The sequence below is a fragment of the Athene noctua genome, chromosome 2 (assembly GCF_965140245.1).
Source record: "Athene noctua chromosome 2, bAthNoc1.hap1.1, whole genome shotgun sequence".
NCBI lineage: Eukaryota > Metazoa > Chordata > Aves > Strigiformes > Strigidae > Athene > Athene noctua.
In genome coordinates, this window is record NC_134038.1 from 157825251 (window position 1) to 157844989 (window position 19739).

Below are 19739 nucleotides of genomic sequence, written 5' to 3' on the forward strand. Positions count from 1 at the left end.
GAAGGGGAGGGGAAGGGGGGAAGCAGCAGGGCAGGGAGTGGGGGAAGGGGCAGGGAAAGGGGGGAAGGGAAAAAGTAAGGGGGAGGGGCAGAAGGGGAAGGGCAGGGGCAGGGGAAGGGGGGGAAGTGGCTGGAGAAGGGGAAGGGCAGGAGCAGGTCGGGGAGGAAGGGACAGGGACAGGGGCAGGGTCCCACTCACTCATCTGTGTTAAGCACCTGCATGAACTCCAGCACAAAGGCAGAGCTGGGGGAACATGTCCTGCTGCAGTGGGACGAGGGTCCCAGGGATCCCAAGCAGCCCTGGCATCGTGGGGCAGGGATCCCCAGCCTGGCTTTCCGTTTTCCCCGCACTTACCGTGGGGCACCCAGCAGCAGCCCCCACCACGGCCGGGTCAGTGGTGTCCCATGGCACAAGGGTGCCCCCGGTACTGAGCACTGGGACGGGGAGAGAGCTTTGGTGCCTGGGAGACCCTCTGCCACTGCACTGCGGTGATTCGTTGCCTTTTTCCGTAATTCTATCTCCAGTTTGTAATCAAGAACACACCATTTTGTTCTGCAGGAATAATTCCGTCTTGTTTTCTTCTGAGAACTCACCTGCTGGGAACAGTCCTCTCAAACAACCCTCTCTTCAGTTTTTGAAGACTATGCTGAAAAGTTAAGTGCAAATATAGCATGCTTTGCTTTGGTAAGAAAATTGACAGTGCCGTGGGACATTTTGATTTAAAAGCTTAGCAGTGTACAGTGCTAATAAACAACTATTAAATGACTCTAAAAGCCTAACTACTGAATTTAAAATGTGTTCGTCAACAGGAATTTCTTTTCTGGCTGAGTGTGATCCTAGGAAGGTCCCTAAAAGACCTCTGTTGGTGCTGGTAGCATTCAGCATCTTACTCAGCGGTCTAAAAGCAGCAAGAAAACACGGGTGTTGAAAATACATGGATGATCTACAGTTAAAATCACAGGCTGGGGATCATAGATAGGCAGGACACCTCCCCCCTCCCCCCCCAGATGTGTGCGCAAGGCAGAGGTGAAGGGGACACAGGGACAGCACTGAGACTGCATTGCAGCATTCAGCAGAGGCGAGACCAGTGCTGGAAAATGGCATCCAGAGTTTTGCATTTTGAGAAGTTACTAAGATAGAGATTCAGAGAAAACGCCTTACTTTGATCTTTCTAAGCCTTACAATCACATCAGAGCAGAGGTTGAGTGGTGATTTGATCACGGTGCCTCAACACCTTTCCAGGGAGAATAGGCAGCTTGATGTCAGTGCTGGGAAGGAGGTGGAAAGCTGCTGGTAAACTGGTCTCAGAGATAAGTTATCAATATCTTACTAGCAAAGGGCAGTGAGGTCCCCCCTCACGCAACATCTCAGTGGAGTTGGGAAACCTATCTGGTATTTTTACTGGTGACATGTACAACATCCACAGGCAAGAAATTCCTAAATAGAAGAGAAAGAAGAGCAATATGGTATTACAGACAGCATCGCTAGAGTGAAAGAGATGGATGGGCAGCAGCAGGGGATGGACATCTGCTATTTAAGTCACTAGCAAGAACAAACCTCAGTTTTGGTATATAGAAGGCTGACAAGACCTCAGCCTCCCTCTTTCCCAGGCTTTACTAAAGACATGGCCAAGAGCATCACAGGTACCAGTGCAGTGCATTTCCATGGTCTGTTCTGCCTCCTGATGCCTGCAGGTCTCGGCCAGGCACCTCTAGGGAATTCCTGCTTTAGCCAAACATTGTCTGTGCTTTGGTCAAAAAAAGTTACTGGTCTCACCACAGAGGTCACTGGGTGAGATTTCAGAGCCAGTGAAGCCCAGAACGGGATCCCGCAGTGCCCTTGAGTAGGTGCATCCTGTAACTCCATGGAGAAGGGGATGTCGGCGCCAGGTACGGGGCAGCTGTTCTTTGGGGAAAACTGGCACTTGACTGAAGCCATACTCAGAAAAAGAGCCTGTGGGTGTTATCTTTGGCATTTAAATTTAATTGGGGAAATGATGGAGCAAAGCTGGAAGAAAATAAATTTGATGTGACACTGTGTCTGGGGCAGGAGATGTTCTGCTGACCTCAGTGATCCGGCTATCACAGAACAGGCCCCATCTCCACTGTGATGAGCAGAGGGAAACGTTGCCTGAAGCCAGCGCATCACACGAGACATCCCAAAATTAGACCTCTGACGCCAGGCCTTTCAAGACGGATTTTCAAATCTGTCCCTTTTCCTTGGTCATCCAAGAAATTCTGCTTGGGGTTTACATTTAAATTCGTATTTTTTAGTCTAATCTTTCATTTTCAGTGATTTTACTTGACTTTATTCTGTCCAATGGAATTAAGCTTTCTGAAGCACTGCATAAACATGCTATTGGCTAGGATTATCACCCATTTGTCCGGATTGATTGCAATCCCATTATGATCACTAATTGTCAGACAACTGCTCGCAGATGATACCAGCGCCTGTCCAGTTCAGACCATCAATCACAGCGTTCGCTCAGGATCCTGACCTGAAAAGCCAAATGCAAACCGAGGGGCAGCGTAAGACCTACAGCCCTGATATCGATTGGTGCTCTGACCCAGATCTGAAGGCAGCAGTTTTTCAGGCTGAGCAGCTCCCTGCAGGCTTGAGGAGGTGCCTGCTGCTTACATAGACCCACTGGTGTCTGTGGGTTTGCAGGATGGATGTGGCTGCTTAGGTTCATCTTTTCAGGTTTCATTTTTCATCTGGCTTTGGATAGCGTTCACTTTCAGTGCTCTGCTGGTGCATAAAGATAAGGAGAAAAGCAGAAAGCAATGAATTTTTCCTTTTTTTTTTTTTTTTTTTTTTTTTTTTTCTCTTGTTCCTTCTCCAAGAAAGAAAGGGAAAATATTGAAACATATACACGTGTATGTATGTATGTTTGTACGTATATTTATTAAAAAAAACCCCCAACGACTAATCCTGTTGCTGGGGCTCCACAGACCTTAGAGAAATACAGGAATCTCCCTGTGGACCTCTGGAAATTCCCCAGGCCAATAGCTCCTGCTTTCCAGGTGCTAACTTAATGAAAACATGGCTGTTTGCCCAGGAGCCTTCATGGAGTGATGGCGCAGGACCACACTCATGTTTCAGAAACATCCAGGGCCTGCAATTTTCTACTGTCCCTCCCCTCTGAGGAGACAGGAGACTGAGAAAAAGGCTCCAAGACAGTTGTTTTGGACAGGCAAACCATCAAAGTGGTTTTCTCATTCAGGGACGATGAAATGAATGTGCTTAACACTAGAGGAACTGGGGGAGACAAGCAAGGTGACCTTGCAGATTGCTCTGTCTCTTCATCTGTAGGTAAACTGGAAAACCCTCAGCACATGATACCAGAGGAGCTCTCTGAAGAAACCAATCCAACCACTTTGGCGGCACTGGGCATGAAGCCGTTTTATACAATCAATACACTCAAGGAAACGTCTCAGACTGAAGTGTCCATGGGAGAGGGCACAGAAAACAGGCTCATTGCTCCAACACAGAGGCCCGCATCCAGCACCTCTGCAGGGATTTGCACAGGGCACCCTTGGACTGCTCTGTGTTAGCTGCCATGAACAAGAACAGAAAGATGCAAATAAAAAAACAATCTTCAAAAAAAGGCTGTGGCCATGACCCGGGCACTGCAGACCAGGGTGCTCAACTTGTGTGCCCACTGCATCAGCAGAGACTGCAGTACTGAACAGATGCAGACGTGGTTGCATCTGACATATCGGGGAAGAGCAGCCCAGGTTTTGCAGAGTGAATATATGACTCACAAATCCATTAAAAGGTCTTTGAAAGCGTCAGCGAGCCTACAGGTGAGGCTGATCAGGCACTAAAATAGATATGGATTTTCTGAAAGCTTTCAACAAAACCCTCATAAAAGTTTTTTTCTAATAAACCCCTTCTCGTGGTGTAGGCTATAGGGACAGCACTTTTTGGCAGGCCAAAAGAGGGAGACAAAGAGAGCAGGGATGTGCTTCTCCTAGCCAGCCACCCTCAGCACCCAGCTGCCTGAGCCTGGAGGATCCCTGAGCCCAAGGAGGCACTTGTAGTTAGAAACCCTATGAAGATCTCTCCTCCACCTCCTCGTCCACCTCCTCCAACCCTTCCCACCATCACCTCTGAGAAGGGCAGTGGGTGGAAGCCAGCCCACAGCTGCCCCCAGCCCAGCCTGGCCCAGCTCTGCCGTCATCCCCAGAGCCCCCCTGGGCACCAGGGTATCACAACCCCATGGGGCTTTGGTCCCAGTGGGACTGAGGGAGAAACTCGTTGGGATCTTGATTCTATCAACCGTTCACAGAATCACAGAACCATCTAGGTTGGAAAAGACCTTGAAGATCATCCAGTCCAACCATTAACCTCACACTGACCGTTCTCAACTCCACCAGATCCCTCAGCGCTGGGTCAGCCTGACTCTTCAACCCCTCCAGGGATGGGGACTCCACCCCTGCCCTGGGCAGCCCATTCCAACCCCCAACAACCCCTTCTGCAAAGAAATGCTTCCTAAGAGCCAGTCTAACCCTGCCCTGGCGCAGCTTGAGGCCATTCCCTCCTGTCCTGTTGCTTGTTCCTTGGTTCAAGAGACTCATCCCCAGGTCTCTGCACCCTCCTTTCAGGGACCTGTAGAGGCGATGAGGTCTCCCCTCAGCCTCCTCTTCTCCAGACTAAACCCCCCCAGTTCCCTCAGCCGCTCCCCATCAGACCTGTGCTCCAGACCCTGCACCAGCTCCGTTGCCCTTCTCTGGACACGCTCGAGTCATTCAATGGCCTTTTTGTAGTGAGGGGCCCAAAACTGAACACAGTCATCGAGGTGCGGCCTCACCAGTGCCGAGTACAGGGGTGAGATCCCTTCCCTGTCCCTGCTGGCCACGCGATTGCTGACACAAGCCAGGATGCCTTTGGCCTTATTGGCCACCTGGGAACAGTTATTTCTTCATCTCCCTAATTAAACTTTTTCATTTAATCTACTAGGGTTTATGATCTTGTTTTCTTCATTTCTCAGCTTTTTGGGAGGTGCTGTCTCATTTCCCCTGATCTCTGTGCCTTGGCTGGGCAGCGAGCTCTGTGGCTCTCAGGCTGCCCGCAGGTCGGGCTGTGGACGCCTGCGGTGCTGCCAGCGCGATGCCCTGGCCAGAGCCTTTCCCTTCTCGTGGTCACCCCTCACGGGCTGTTTAGAGGGGCGAGCACAGCCCGGGTGGCCCAATAAAGCCCAACCAGAGCGATGGGGCTGGCAGCCACTGCGCAGAGTCCGATCCACGCGACCACCTGCAGCTTCGTTCGCTGGGGCCCACCCACCGCCCTTGTGTCTTGACCCACGGTCACTGAGCATCCCCCGGGGCACCGGCCTTCGCCGAAGCGGCCTGTGGGAGCGGGGTGACGGCGGCGGGGCACTGTGGGCAGGGGGTGACCGCAGAGGAGACCCCACTGTGGTGGTGGGGCAGCGGTTGGTGACCGTCCAGGGCCTCCGTGTTTCACTAATGACCTCGGCTTGACGAACGTAATGATGACGGCACCTCCAAAATACGCTCGGGAGGCAACGGGGAGGGTGGGGGCGGCGAGGGCCCGGCGGGGTGGCGATGAACGGGGACCCCCCCCGTGTCCCCCGGCCTGACCGGACCCGTGCCCGTCGCCGGGGCTGCGGGTGGAGCGGCCAGGGGCCGGGCCACGCGTGCGGCAGCGCCCGTCCCGGACTCCCCCCGCCCCGCTCCGCCCCGCCTCGCCCCGCCCGGGGGCCGGTCCCGGTGCCGGCGGCGTGACGCGGGCGGGGCGGGGGCGGTGCGTGACGCGCTGCCGGCGGCGCGGAGCGGGGCGGGCGCGGGGGCGGCGGCAGAGCCCGCAGAGCGGCGGAGCCCGCAGAGCGCGGCCATGCAGCGGCCACCGGCGGCTCCGCGCCGCTGACCGCCGGCTCCGCCGCTGCCGCCGCCGCCGCCGCCATGAACTTCCAAGGCGGGCCCGGGCAGAGCCCGCAGCAGCAGAGCCTGGCGGCGCCGGGAGGGCCGGTGCCGGTGCCGGTACCCGGCCCCTCGGGCCCGCAGCCCGGCGGGCCGCCGCCGCCGCAGTTCGGGCTGTCCAACTCGGCGGCGATCCGGGCCGAGATCGGGCGCTTCGAGTCGGTGCACCCCAACATCTACGCCATCTACGACCTCATCGAGCGCGTGGAGGACCTGGCGCTGCAGAGCCAGATCCGCGAGCACGTCATCTCCATCGAGGGTGAGGCGGGCGGCCCGGACCGGGGGGCGACCGAACCCGGCCGGGGGCAAACCGGGCCGGACCCCACCGCGCCGCGCCGAACCCAACCGGGCCATCGCCGCTGCCCTTTGTCCCCGCCGGCCGCTGCACCTGCTCCCGGTGCCCGCCGGGGGCGGCGGCCTCGCCCGCTGCCTGCCCGCGGGGCCCGGCTGGAACCTTACCGGTACCGGCCGCGCTGCCCGCCGGGCCCCGCAGCGGCGGGAAGCGGCCGCGCCGGCCCGCGGGGGTGGCCAAAGGCGCGGCGGGGCTGGGCCGCGGCCTGCGCTGAGGCGGGCCGGGGCCTGCGGGGCGCGGCGCCCCCCCATCCCCGCTCCGCCGCCGGGAGCCGTGCTGGAGGGGGCCCGGGGCCGCGCTGGGCCCCGGCCTGGGGGCTGCAGGCACCGGGCGGGAGGGGAGGGAGGGAGCGGGGGACACTCCGCCGCCGCCGCCCCCGGGGTCCCGGCCCGCCGCCGCGGCCTGCAGCGCCGGTGGTCGCGGCCCGGCGGGCTGAGGAGGGCGGGAGAACGCTCGTCTCCGTTCTTCCCACCGGGGAGCTGCAGCCTGGGGCGCCGAGAGCCCGGCGGGGAGGAGATCTGCCCTCCGAAGCGGCAGGCAGCGGAATGCGGTGGGGTGTGCGATGGGCTGAAGCCTGTTAAAATGGATAATGCGGAAAACTGCAGCCTCGGCCCAAGGAACTGGCGGCTGATGAGAGCGAGCCAAGGGATGGATGAGGGAGAGGGGAAGGATTCCCCGCTCTGGGCTGAGGCTGGTGTCAGGCTGGGAGGCGGCTCCCGGCTGGCTTCAGTGATCGGAAACCTTCAGACTTTTGCAACAAGGCTTCGCCCTTCAGCAAAGAAAGCCTTGGGGCCGTGGGTGCCGTTTGGTCCTGGTTGGTCCTCGGTAAGGCATCCTGGTTCGGTTTGGTGGCTTCTTGAGCATTGCTGTTTCACTGCCGGGGATTTTTTGTTGTCTCTGCTTGATTTTTTGGCAGTGTGTTTGGGTCTGCTCCCGCTAACTCACACCAGAGATGTCGCCGCAGGTGGCACGTGGGGCCGGTTTTGGGAGCTGGAGCGGCAGGGTGCCGGCCTCCGCGGCTGGTGACGCTGCACGGGGGTGGCAGTCCGGGCCAGACGGCTTCCCTGGAGCTCCTCTCGGGGTGCCCACGTCCCGCTTCAGTCTTTGGGATGGTTTCTGTGGAGGGGAGAAAAGTAAGAGGGGCTGTAGCAGAGGTCTAAAAGATTGCATGGTTGAGGGAATGTAAATTCGAGAACTTGTTTCATCTGTCTTGTCGTGCAAGGAAGGACAAAGGACACTCAGTGGGATGAGAACGGGGCAAATGTAAAACCAGGAAAAGGAGGGGGCTTTTCTACACTTGCATGACTGCTCTGTGAGGTCTTCTGCCACAGAAAGCTATGGGATTAAGGGAATTTAATGAGGTGCGGAGGGAGGGTGCTTGCACCAGAGATCAGCGGGTGCGCACGGGGCTGGCAGGGGCTGTGGTAGTGCCTTAGCCTTGTGCCTTGGGCTCCAGCTGGTCTTCTGGTTGGGAGGGTTCTGGTGGGGCAAGACTGTCTCGCGTCTGTTCCCATGGGGTTCCTGCAGCTCTTCCTCAGTGCCTCTGATGCTGGCTGCAGTGAAAGACACGAGGGACTGGTAACAGTGATGACGTGGTCTGATCCTGCTCGTGATTCCCATGTTGTGGGACAGAGGAGCTACCAACTGCAATACCACTCTATGAAACCTGGGTGTGTTGCTCCCGGGGCCACCCCAGCAGGCAGTCTGGGTGGCCAGCCCTCTCCGGGCTCGCCACGTCCCTGCCTCTCATGCCGTGACTCCCTCCCTGTGGGAATGTAGAGTAGCTCCTGTGCTCCCCTGGGCGTTGGGTGCGTGTGTGGCCCTCCCCAGCCGCTGTCTGTCCTCGCCCACCCGCGCCTTGTGAACATCTGTAAGCTGATGGCGAGCACGTTGGCGTTTAGGTGCGTCTCTTAGCAACTTCACTCCCGATGCCTGTTTTCTTCTGCTGCTCAAAGGAAGGTGTGAAAACAAAATTCTTTCACACTGTCAAGAGCTTCCCGAAGCTGGACGGCAGCTGTGCTGTTTAACCCGAGGATGGGGTGTGAAGAGCGACCAGCGCGCTAGCAGGCGCCCATGGTGCGCTTGCTCGTCTTCACACGGGGCTGGAGGCCAGGCGTCCTCGGGGGCTTTGCCTGCTCCAACTATAGACCTGTCCTGTCTCTTCTGGTCCTTCCCCATCTCCTCCTTCTTTTCTTTCCAGCTATGGATTTGCCAGAGCAGGAATCCCACAGATTTCCTTATCTTGGCTGCATTCCCCACTTACCTGCTAGGCACTGGGTTAGATCGTGATGCTGGTGAAAAGCGTGCTGTGCTTGTGCACTTACACGCAGTATGTTACCGGGTATATGTGAGAGGCTGAATTAACGGTGGGGTAATTAACCGCTGGAAGAGTTTTGCTGGAGATGTTATCATGTCTTGGAGTGCCCAAGTCTGGAACGGAATATCCTTCTAAACTGCATGTTTTGGGCCTGAATCAGAAATTGCTGGAAGAGGGTTTTTTGTTTGTTGGTTTGGAAGAGAGTTTTTTGTTTTTTGGTTTATGTTGATCCGCAGATCAGATTCTGTGACCGTAATGACTGCTTCTGGTCTTAAAACCTGTTACAGAAGTTGCCGGTGAAATCCCAAATTCAATTTCCTAACACAGCTGGATCGTGCAAGAGTTGCTCACATCCTCTTACCAGTTTCTTTTTCTGCAGGCAATCCCTTCATTTTTCAAAGGGAAGAGGGCAGGGGCCAGTTCCTTTCTGCAGTGGTAGTGATGTGCCGGAGCTGTCTGCCCTCCGGCCATCGCTTCAGTGCAGGTTTTCACCTTCGGAGCAGCGTTGGTGGGTATGAGGGGGAGGCATTAGCTGAAGGTGTGCTGTACAGAAACCTTGTGGTTTTGTGGCTTGTGCTGCAGACAGCATTGCCAGGGAGGGAGATAAAGCAATGTTGGGTAGGCTGCTGCAGCCAGGAGCCCTGCCGGGTCGAAGGGGGAAGGAGCCTTTTCCTGAGGAGAAACAAGAAGAGTTTGGAGTCAGCGACGGGGTGAAAACCACACGCGGATGGAGCCTGCGGCTGCTCACTGGTCAGCCTCTCCTGGGCCCAAAGGGGGGTGGTTGTTCAGAGGGTCGCTGTGGGAGGAAAGGGTAATCTGCTTTATTTTGATCTCTTCCTTGTGGCAGAGCTTCATTTAGAGGCTGTGGCAGGAGAAAGGGCTGTTGGGCACCCAGGACTGGGGAAGGCAGTGGGTTTGGCTGGTTGCCAGCGTCAGCTGAATCACAGGCAGGACCTGGTGGTTTTCAGTAGTTTCTAAGCGCCAAATTTGGACAGATTTTCAGGGGGCTAGCAAAACGCGTTTCCCTCATCCCAGGCTTGTTTCTTTGCCAAATTTCAGAGACTGTTGCAAGCTGCTGAGCTCTAGAAAAGATTTTACATATGCATAAAGCAAAATGATACACAACTTCAGTTCTGAGATTGGTACAACCCCTTCTTGTAATAAATGTGACCCTGAACAATGTTATTCTGGAACAGACTATAGACATATATATTATTAGAATTTGTAATTAGAACAAATTAATTACACAGCACTTAATTTCTTTCATGGAAGTCAGTTTTCAGAAGTGACCAAAACGCAGGCTCTAAGGAGGGGAGAGCGATGCTGATGGCGCAGAGAATTATGTGAAGGATGTACAGGATGGGGACTGCAAGTTGTGTGGGGCAGCAGGGGCCAGCGTGGATCCACTGACACGCAGGAGAGAGTGAGCCAGGGGGAAGGAGGGCCACAGTGTGGGATTGAGAAGATGGTTACACAGAGGTGTAGCAAAGGCCAGGAGGGAGAAGGTGGAAAGCAGATGAGAGATAGGTGAGATCCCTCAACAGAACGTTTGTCAAATGACAGGAATTTTTTCCTGATGTAAGCTGTCATGCACGTGTCGTGTAGCCCACCTAAGGGAAAAGCTTGGAGGCTGTCAGCCGTGGTGAGAGGACTTGGTGGCCAGGTAGCAGGAGCAAGAATCTTTCCGTGGTCAGAGTTTTACTCGGAGCCTGTGTTTTTCCCTTTATTTTCCTTTCACACCCCTCCAACACACTTCTAAACTCATTTTGATTTCTTTCTGCATTTGAAGAAGTGGGATTAGTTTGGAAAAGCTTTCTTCTATGTTTTTCAGCTGTTGCCCCTCTGGCAGAGGCACAGGATGGAAAAAAAACCCTGGAGAATGATCTGCTGATAGTAGAGGGGTGGTTAACTGTGCCTCGGCATCTGGCTTTTGCTGGGCAGGAATTACCTTTGGATGTTGGCTTTGTATTGCTCCAGGTCCCAGCTGTTTTGCTGGGTTTAAGACCAGAATGGACTGTTGGGTCACTTGGTATGAATACTTTTCCCAATTGGCTAAGTATAAGGTATCTGGTTAAGGCATATCTTTGAGATACAGTTGCAGACTAGGGCCTTGCTACCTTAGGAGTTTTTCTCCAGTATTAGCTGTCTTGCTCTTAATAATTAGCATAATTTTTTCAGTAGACATCTCCAACATCCCGGATATTTTTTTTTTTTGCATTTCTCTAAGTTGTCCTTTGATATTGGGTATTTTTGTGTTTAAAGCCGCTTGTACTGATTAATGAGGTCACTTTTCTGTCTCCTTCTGTGATGAGTTAAACTGGCTGAGCCTTGTCATTTTACTCAGTTCCAGCATAAGTTTTACTGCTCTATTCTGCATCCTCTTCCAATGCCTTTTGAAATGGGTTCCTGATGCTCTGATTCACAAAGCAAAATGAGACAGGAGTTGCCATTGATGCAGGATCTTCTTGAGGAAGATAAGGAGGCTCACTGGAGTCCTCCCAGCATCCTGCCTCAGTTCTGGGGAGCCCCATGCTGCCAGGCCGCGGGCAGGGTTCTCTGGCATGTCCTTGCTCAGCTGAATCAGCCTCAAGTAAATTACACCCTTTGGGAAGGAGACTGTTCTGCTTAGCTAGCTTTTTCCTGCTAATTCCATGACCTCTGCAGAATTGCCCTGTTTATGTGTGCCTGTAAGTTCCTGAAGGCTTGGAAACCACAGGGAATGGCGGTGGGGTGCAGTGGGAGGAGCTGTGCTCCATCTCCTCCAAACTTCAGAGCCGGCAGCTCCTGGGGCTGGAGCCAGGCATCTGGGCGGCTGTGTGTCCTCTGCTGGGATCGGGGCAGGACTTCTCTGTCACTGTAGTCTTGAGTTTTGCTGGAAATGAAGTGCACAGGTGGTTAAAAGAACACAAAAATGAGTGATCCAGCAAATATTTTGATCACATGCTCCGTTTTGTTGGGATGGAGGGTGCTGGGGTCTCAGGGCAGACTCCCAGGAGAGACTCCTGAGGGTGCTTGGAAGTGCTTCTGGAGGTGCCTTACATCCTAGCAAGGAAAAGCCCTGGATCCTCTAATACAGCATGTGTCTTTGCTTGGCAGAGGTGTTGGCAGGGCTGACTCTGCTCAGCATCTCCCAGAGCCAGTGCCTGGCATGAGTGGCACAAGAGAAAGATCTGCGTGGGGAAAGTCCTGGGGCAGGTCCCAGTGCGAGGGGAGACCTTGGCCCTGTGGGAATGACGGACAGAGCAGAAATGTGGCTGGAGGGGGACTGTAGCACCCGTGAGCAAATACATCCACTATTTTAAAGTTTTATACTGTGGCCCCAATCATCTGGAGCCACCTTTGCCAGATGCAGTTCTTACTTCATAGAGCTTACAACTCAAGAGCAAGGTCTTGTGGAAGAGTCAGAAAATCAGAGAAAGAAGTTGCTTGATGCTGTGATCGACAGGAATTGGGAGAGATGATGGAGCTGGAGCAAGAAGACTAGAGGATGATCTTGGTAGCTGAAGACTGAGTAGGATGAAGTTGCAGGTGCTGCGGTGAGGGAAGAGAAGTTTTTTGGCACTGCAGAGGCAAGAACTCTGATGTTGTGGCTAAAGAGGAAAAGATGGGGATGTGGAGGCACGCCACAGGGAAAGAACAGGAATTGGACGTGGCCTCAGTGAGAGCATTGGAGATTTCTGTGTCTGTGGTTTCACAATTACCTCAATCCAACATGCATGTGGTTGCTGCTAGAAGGGACAATGCAACTCTTCCTTGTCTGTCCTCCCTTTTGCCAGCGCTGGTTGCTGCATGGTGAGCTGGATCAGGGAACTGTTCTGGTACAATCTGAGCTTTGCACTGGGGTCTGGTTGGGTCAGTGTTTGGTTGCTCACTGTGCGGCCACATGGATGCACGATCAGGGCTGGGGGGAAGGCAAAGCTCAGAATTTTGCCGATTCTGAGCTTGTGTGAGACAGCTTACAGCAAAAGTCTGTTTACTAAATATCCTGCCTGTGACAGTAGCACGAGTTGAATGCCTTGTGGGGAGGCGTGTGGGAACCAGTGCCTGTTTAAGGGGTGCTTTCTCCGAGCGTTTTGCCAGATGTCAGCAGATCTTCCTGAGCTCAGTATGGTTTCTGTGTGTTGTTTAGTCCTTGATGGCTCCCTTGGATTGTTCAGTCTTGACCCAACATAAGCTTGTAGCCCTCATGATTTCTCACAGCAGGGAGTTTCACAGTTTGGTTGCACAGAGTCTTTTGCTTGTTTAGGGAGAGTTCTGCACTTGACCGGTGCTTCAGGCAGCAATGTCCCACTGACTGGCAGCTGCCTGGGTCTCCCATCAGAATGGGGATGGCTGTGGTGACCCTGTCCCCAGGAGCTGCCCCTGTGTTCGGAGCAGAGGAAGACCTCGGTTTGTGGCAGGGACTGTTGCTTGTGCTTTCCTTCTGTGCTTGGGCTGCAGTGGCCAGGGCTTTGCCTGGTGAGGACCCAGGAGGAGAGTGGTTGGTTTTTGGAAACTGATCTGTGATCTTGCCATCTGCTTTTCGGAGATTTCTTAGAGCTCCCAACGTGTCTGCTTTCTGTGCGGAAACTTTTGAGTCTTGGGCAGCTCTGGGCTTTCACCTCCTCTGGAGTTTCACCAAGGTGAGGATTAAAGGCGTTTATGCATCCAGGCTGGCTGTTCAAAGCTGGTGATAGGACTTTTGGTGAATTTGGGTGACCAAACTAGGTTTAAGTTACGTCTGATCTGGACCTTAAACTGTGTTTCTAGATGGGCTGGCTGACATGAAATGGGTGCCATCTTCTCTCCTCATCAGAAGTACACCCTGGGGAAGACGGTGTTCCTGGTACCCCTGGGCTATGGGGTGGCAGCCCTTGATCTCAGTCATGCCCTTAGCTGGCGCTGAATGTGAGAGGGTTGTGGGCAATGGCCGTGAGTTCTGAAGAAGCAGCAAAGGGCTGATACAAAAGCCTGACTGCTAGAAATTGAGGGGTACACAAGCTGCCCCAGCAATGTGCCTGTAATGAGAGCTTAAAACCTAGACAAGCACCTCAGTAATAACATCATGTTTCTACTGCATCTCTTGCTGTGCAGGAGTCCTTTTCTCTTCATGATCCCGCTTTGGTGTCTGATTTTTTTTTTTTTTTTTTTTTTTAAATCCTCCTTCAGGACTTTCTGCAAGTCAGAGGCTCCTGTATAGCAGCTGCATGGAGTGAACAAACCATGTCCGTTTTACTTCTGCCTACAGTGCCCTGCATGAAACAGGCAGCTGTGGTCTTACTTCCTTCTGCTTCCTCCTGCAGTGCTCTGGGCATCATTGCCGGGGCTAAAGCTGGGCTGTGCCTGCTTGTGTGGATTTGCTGAAGTGTTGTGGTGAGAGCAAAGAGTCTTCTGAGGCAGGAAGGCTAAAAATCAAGAGGTTCTTGTGAGTGATTAAGACCTGTTCTTCTGTGTCTGCTTGCCTCTAATGCCCCAGTAACTTTCAGACCTGCTGTCCACTTTCAACCAATCCTGGCAAACCCCTGCTGTATCTGAATTCCTACATATCCCAAGAAAATTGGTATCTAAACAGAGCAGAGCGACTCGGCTCACGCTACACCGAAGGAAATAGGCGTTTGCGAGCGTCCTCAGTGCCTTGCTGCCGTGGGGCTGCATCTTGGCGCTGGAACCTCTGCCTTGCATGAGTCACTCTGGAAGTTCTTCCCTGGGGTTATGTGTGAGATCTTGTTCTTTCCATGTGATGTGTGTGGTGATGAAATCCACTCAGTCATCGAGGGCACTGCACCTCAGTTAGAGCTAACTGGTTGCTGGCTGCTGTGTCCGAAATCCTGGTCTCATCGTGCCGATGCTGTAGTCCTGGAGGGATGGGAGCCACTGGCTTTGGGTTCATCATTTCATGTCTCGACTTGCTACCGTGGATAACGTGGGCTGTCAGCCCCTGACACTTGTTCCCTGTAGCATGTTTGTTGCTGGCTTGAATCCTGTTGGGTTTTGGACAACTTTTGATACTAAGCCTAGCAGTGACTCCTGTGCTTAACGAAAAGGGTTTTGACCTTCAGATCAGCCTCTAGCAAGTGCGTGTCCCTTTCCCAGTCTCCAGATGAACGTGTGGAGGTGAATGGAGTGCAAATGCATTAATGAAGCAGCTATGCTGGCTGGCGGGTGGGTGGCCAAGGCTGATGCTGTCCCCAACGGGTGATGGGTGCTGCAGCGTTGAAAGTGCTATGGCACGTTTGTTTGGGAACAGTTAGATGTGAGTCTGCTTCTTCTGTTACTGTTTTTTTCATTATAATCACACTTTGGAGCCTTCTCTGATCAGGTTCCTCCAGCAGAAGATGCTGTGAAAATACAGGGTGAAGTGCCACAGAGGTCTTGTAGTTTATTTAAAAATGAGCAGCAGGTGCTGATGAGGAAGTGGGGAGGGCACAGAGACAGTGGGACAGCATGGCCTTCATCGTGGACGTGGGCTTAATGTGGCTGTCATCTAACCTGTGTTGTTTTTGATGTTTCCGGTGAGTACAGAGGCACAGGAGAGCTTTAAGGAGTAATCTGAAGGAGGATACAAAGTGGATTTCAGGTTGTTTACAGAGAGCTCTTTTCAAACATGAAGTACAAATGGGAGAAAATAGAGAGGTGTTTGCTTGAAATTTAGCAGTTGGAAAGTGGAGATTTGCTGTCATAGTTTGGGAGGGAGAAGAGTCAGCTCTTCAGCAGCGAAGGAAGGATAGTTGTTAACGTATGAGTAGTTCGGGAGGGTGAAGACAAGCAGCTTGCAGTTGACGTGACAGAAGAGGAGGACCCGGAGGGGGGATTCAAAGGGAGGGTTGGCCTGTTTAAGAAGGAGAGGTTAGGAAGATAATTTTAGCAGCAGCGTTCTGACTGAATATGGATGAGGCACGATTTTTTGTGTTATAGACAATTTTGGGGGGAAGGGTGCAATAGTGATTGATTTAGAATGGAAGTCTGGGGTCTTTGTGTGGCCAGGTGATAAAGGCTATATTTCAGTGACTGTAACTCATATAGCTCTGTAGGGGTTTGGGGACAAGCAGGATATGGAGAGGAGAGTTAGGTCCATGAACTCTGTTTCCCTGTCTAAATTGTGTCCTTCATTCACAGACAGGATCTGAGTGATGTCCCCAGGCATCGAGCCGCAAGGGCTTGGGGAAACAGGGGACAAAGCTGGGATTAGTTACAGCTCTCTTTAATCATGTAGAGCTTGGGCTTGTGGGTACACACTTGAAATGCTGGAGGGGAAAATAAGCTGAGACTTCATTTTGGACAGGAGACAGTCCAGGAATAGAAAGGCAGAACTATGAATCATCAACATAGAGCTGAGAGATGGTATTAAATTAAAACATAAGGCTAGCTAGAAGAAGCGTGAAGAGAGAAAAGAAGGTGCTATGGGCAGAGCCATGTGAGACACCAGAAAAACATAGCAAAACTGAAGGTGGAGGGGTGAGAACGATCTTTTTGAGGCTGGTGAAGGAGGCAGTAGAGAACTAGCAGGAGAACTAAGAGAATAAAAGAATTGCTGAGGCCAACGAGGACAAGGTGTTGTGGCCAGCTGGATTCCTGAAGGAGTAGCTGGCAGGGTGCAGAAGAGCCCAAAATCTGCACAAGGCAGGAGCAGCCTTGTCCAGTCTCCTGGTGAGATGGGAAAGGGCAGTGGGAGATCATTTACCCACCTTCCTGCCTGAGGTCAAGGTGTTTGTCCTTCCTGAGCAGTGTTTGTCTAACCAGCTTCTAAAAGACTGTCAGTGATAGCACATCTGAAGCCTTCCCAGGAGACCGGAGAGAGATGGGTTTGATGGATGGACTGTTAGGTAGGTAAGGAATTGGGATGGCTGCATCCAAAGAGTTACAGTCAACGGTTCAATGTCCAAATGGAAACCAGTAACGAGTGGTGTCCCTCAGGGGTCCATACTGGGACTGGGACTGTTCAATATCTTTATTAATGACATAGATGGTGGGATTGAGCGCACCCTCAGCTTGTTTGCAGGTGACACCAAGCCAAGTGCTGCAGCTGATAGGCTGGAGGGAAGGGATGTGCTGTCCAGAGGGACCCTGACAGGCTGGGGGAGTGGGCCCATGTGAACCGCATGAAGTTCAACAAGGCCAAGTGCAAAGTCCTGCATGTGGGTCAGGGCCATCCCCAGTGCCAGCAGAGACCGGGGGATGGACTGACTGAGAGCAGCTCTGCAGAGAAGGACTTGGGGATATTGGCAGATGAAAAATAAGACATGAGCTGGCAATGTGTTCTTGCAGCCCGGAAAGTCAACCGTATCCTGGGCTGCATCAAGAGAAGTGTGGCCAACAGGTTGAGGGAGGGGATTCTTCCTCTCTGCTCTCATGAGACCCCACCTGGATCCAGCTCTGCAGTCCACAGTACAAGACAGACATGGGCCTATTGGAGTGGGTCCGGAGGAGGTCACGAAAGTGACCCAAGAGCTGGAGCACCTCCCCTGTGAGGACAGGCTGAGAGAGTTGTGGGTGTTCAGCCTATAGAAGAGACAGCTTCAGGGAGACTTTAGAGTGTCCTCCCAGTATTTAAGGGGCTACAGGAAAGGTGTAGAGAGACTTTTTACCAAGGCCCATAGTGATATAGGTCAAGGGGCAACAGTTTTAAACTCAAAGACGGTAGATTTAGATGGGATATAAGGAAGAAATGTTGTATGGTGAGGGTGGTGAGACATTGGCACAGGTTTCCCAGAGCAGCTGTGGCTGCCCCCTCCCTGGCAGTGTCCAAGGCCAGGTTGCACGGGGCTTTGTGCAACCTGGGCTAGTGCAGGGTGTCCCTGCCCAGGGCAGGGGGCTTGGAACTGGATGATTGTTGAAGGTCCTTTCCAACCCAAACCATTCTAGGGTTCTGTGAAATCTCTTTCAGTGTTGAACTGTCATTTATCTCGTAAAGTTTAAGCTGGATCTCTTTTTCTCCCCATTTCAGCCACTTAACAAGGACAAAGGGAACAGTTCGTTCCTTTCCTTTTTGCAGCAGCCTCTGTCCATACTTGAAAAACATAGCAGAATCCACTACTTGAGGCTTAATAGCTTCAGGTCCCTGTCCGTGACATTTTCTGGCCCTCTGTTCATCTTCATGCTCCTCTGGACTCTCCCCTTGATCGTGTCCCCTTGGGGAGGTGATAGCCAAGGCTGGATGTAGCACTCAGCCAGTGCTTGGAAAAAAGCACAAAGCAGAACTTCTTCTGTTGGCTTTTCTCTATTCATGTGATTCAACATGGTGATTGCCTTTTCTCAGAAATATGGTATTGCAGGCTCCTGTTGGTTTGTGATCCATTTTGACCCCCAGATCCCTTTCTGAAGGCTTGCTAACTATTCCACAGCTCTCTGCCCTGATCTTAGGCAAATGATTAATGCTGCATAAGTGCAAACTCTCACAACTGCCCCTTTGGAATTTAATCCTATTTTAGACAATTTCTCTAATTTGAAAAAGCCATTTAGGATTCTAATCCATACAGTCACTCTTAGTTTCGTACCACCTGCAGTTTTAGTAAGCATGCTCTCTTCCGTCATCTGGTTGTTAGTAAGAATATTGAAGAGCTGAACTTAGGAGAAATTTTGCCCAATCCAAGTTGATACTCATTTCAATTTGTATGGTTATCTTTGATAACTATTCTGAGAATAATTATCAAATCCATATTGTTCTGAGCCCATAGTAGGTTTATCCTTCGTTAAATTAGTTTTGGAAACGCCATGTAAAACAGTCAAAAACATTACTTAATGTATGATGCTTAACATCTGTTTCTCTGCAGTGCTGAAGGTCTGTTGTCCCATTGCAGAAGGAGCTGACGTTGATTAGACAGTTTGTTCCTAATAAATCCATATGACTAATGCTTGCCTTGTCTTCCAGGGACTTACAGGTTGTTGCTTTTTTTCAATGTTTTGAATCAGAGTGGTCTGTGAGTTCTTAGCTTCTCTGTTTGTTTGTTTTTAAAGGTGAGCACTACTCTTGCCTTTTTCAGTGCAGTTGCCTTCCATCAGCCGAGAGCTCTCAGGGCTTGAGCTCTTCCAAGGTTGCTCTAGACAGTTAGGTGTTCCAGGGTCAGGTTAATCAGTTTTAGGTATATTCTTTGACCACTACTTTTCGTGCTAGGTACCTCTTTGCTGTTTATAATGAAGACTATTGCAAAAAGGCATAAAACACTTTGTCCTCGGTATAATTTCTCAGTTGCTTTTTCTGTCCACTGAGTAATAGGCCAATCTTTTTCATGTTATTACGTTGATTACTAATGTACAGGAGAATTGCTTCTTGTCTTTGCTGTTCGTTGCTAGTCACCTTTTACTCTTTGCATAGCTGGTTTTTGAGTTCAGTCTGTGGTGCTGATGCCACTCTTTTGTATTTATCTTTATTAATCTGACCTAATTTTGACTTTCCACATGCATGCCTTCCTGTGCCTGAGACCAATGAGCTCGTGTGAGTTAGCCAAGTTGGTCTCCTACCACACTTGTTATTCCTTTGCACCAGGATAATTTCTGTTTGTGTCATTAGCACCACTGCTTTGAAGATCTGCCAGCTTTCTGTAATCTCTTTTTTTTTTCTTGGAGGGGGTGTGGGGTGTGTGTTTGTTGCCCCCCCCCCCTTGTCAATTTGCTTCCATTAAGATCTTGCCTATGGAGTTTAGTAATGTCTACTTTGGTGGAGTCTCTTGTCTCTAGTTTGCTGTCCTTCCTCTGATACATCATAAGAATTTGTGGACAGTCTTTTTTCTGTTCTGCTTCCTCCCAGCAGCTTTCTTCCGAGAATTTGCTGAAGGATGCTTTGGTAGACTGTAAGATGTGTAAATTAAGTTGGAGAGTGTCTTAAGATAAAATTGGAGGACAAAATGGCACGTGGCCTGATGTAAGTAAAGAATGGGTGTGGGAGAATCATACCTTCTGCTCGGGAGGCCAGGCTTTAGAGTGGGTTGTTGGAGAGAGGATTGCACAACGTGTCTGTGATGAGACATTCGGTAAGCTTGTGATGGAAGGGCACGAGGAAATTGTGATGGTTAGAGGTGAGAGATGAAACTAAAGTCTTGTGAGGAGAAAATGCCTATAAGTATGTTGTGCTCAGTCAACTGGGTGTTGTGGGTTTTGTCTCTTAAACACAGAATTGGATAGTGGAGTGTCTGTTCAAATTATTTCACTGTGT

At 51.8% G+C, this 19739-nt stretch overlaps 1 protein-coding gene across 7 annotated transcripts in view; it reads left to right on the forward strand.

The window, feature by feature from the left end:
* Window positions 1–5810: 5810 nt before the first annotated feature.
* AGAP3 (ArfGAP with GTPase domain, ankyrin repeat and PH domain 3) overlaps window positions 5811–19739 on the forward strand; it is a 147226-nt gene continuing 133297 nt past the window's right edge. For 6 of the 7 annotated variants that reach the window (XM_074900851.1, XM_074900850.1, XM_074900853.1 and 3 more), the window contains exon 1: window positions 5811–6201. In XM_074900851.1, the coding sequence (XP_074756952.1) occupies window positions 5925–6201 (277 nt within the window). In that variant the 5' untranslated portion in view covers window positions 5811–5924. The remainder of the gene's footprint in view (window positions 6202–19739) is intronic. The other variant, XM_074900852.1, reaches the window with a different exon arrangement.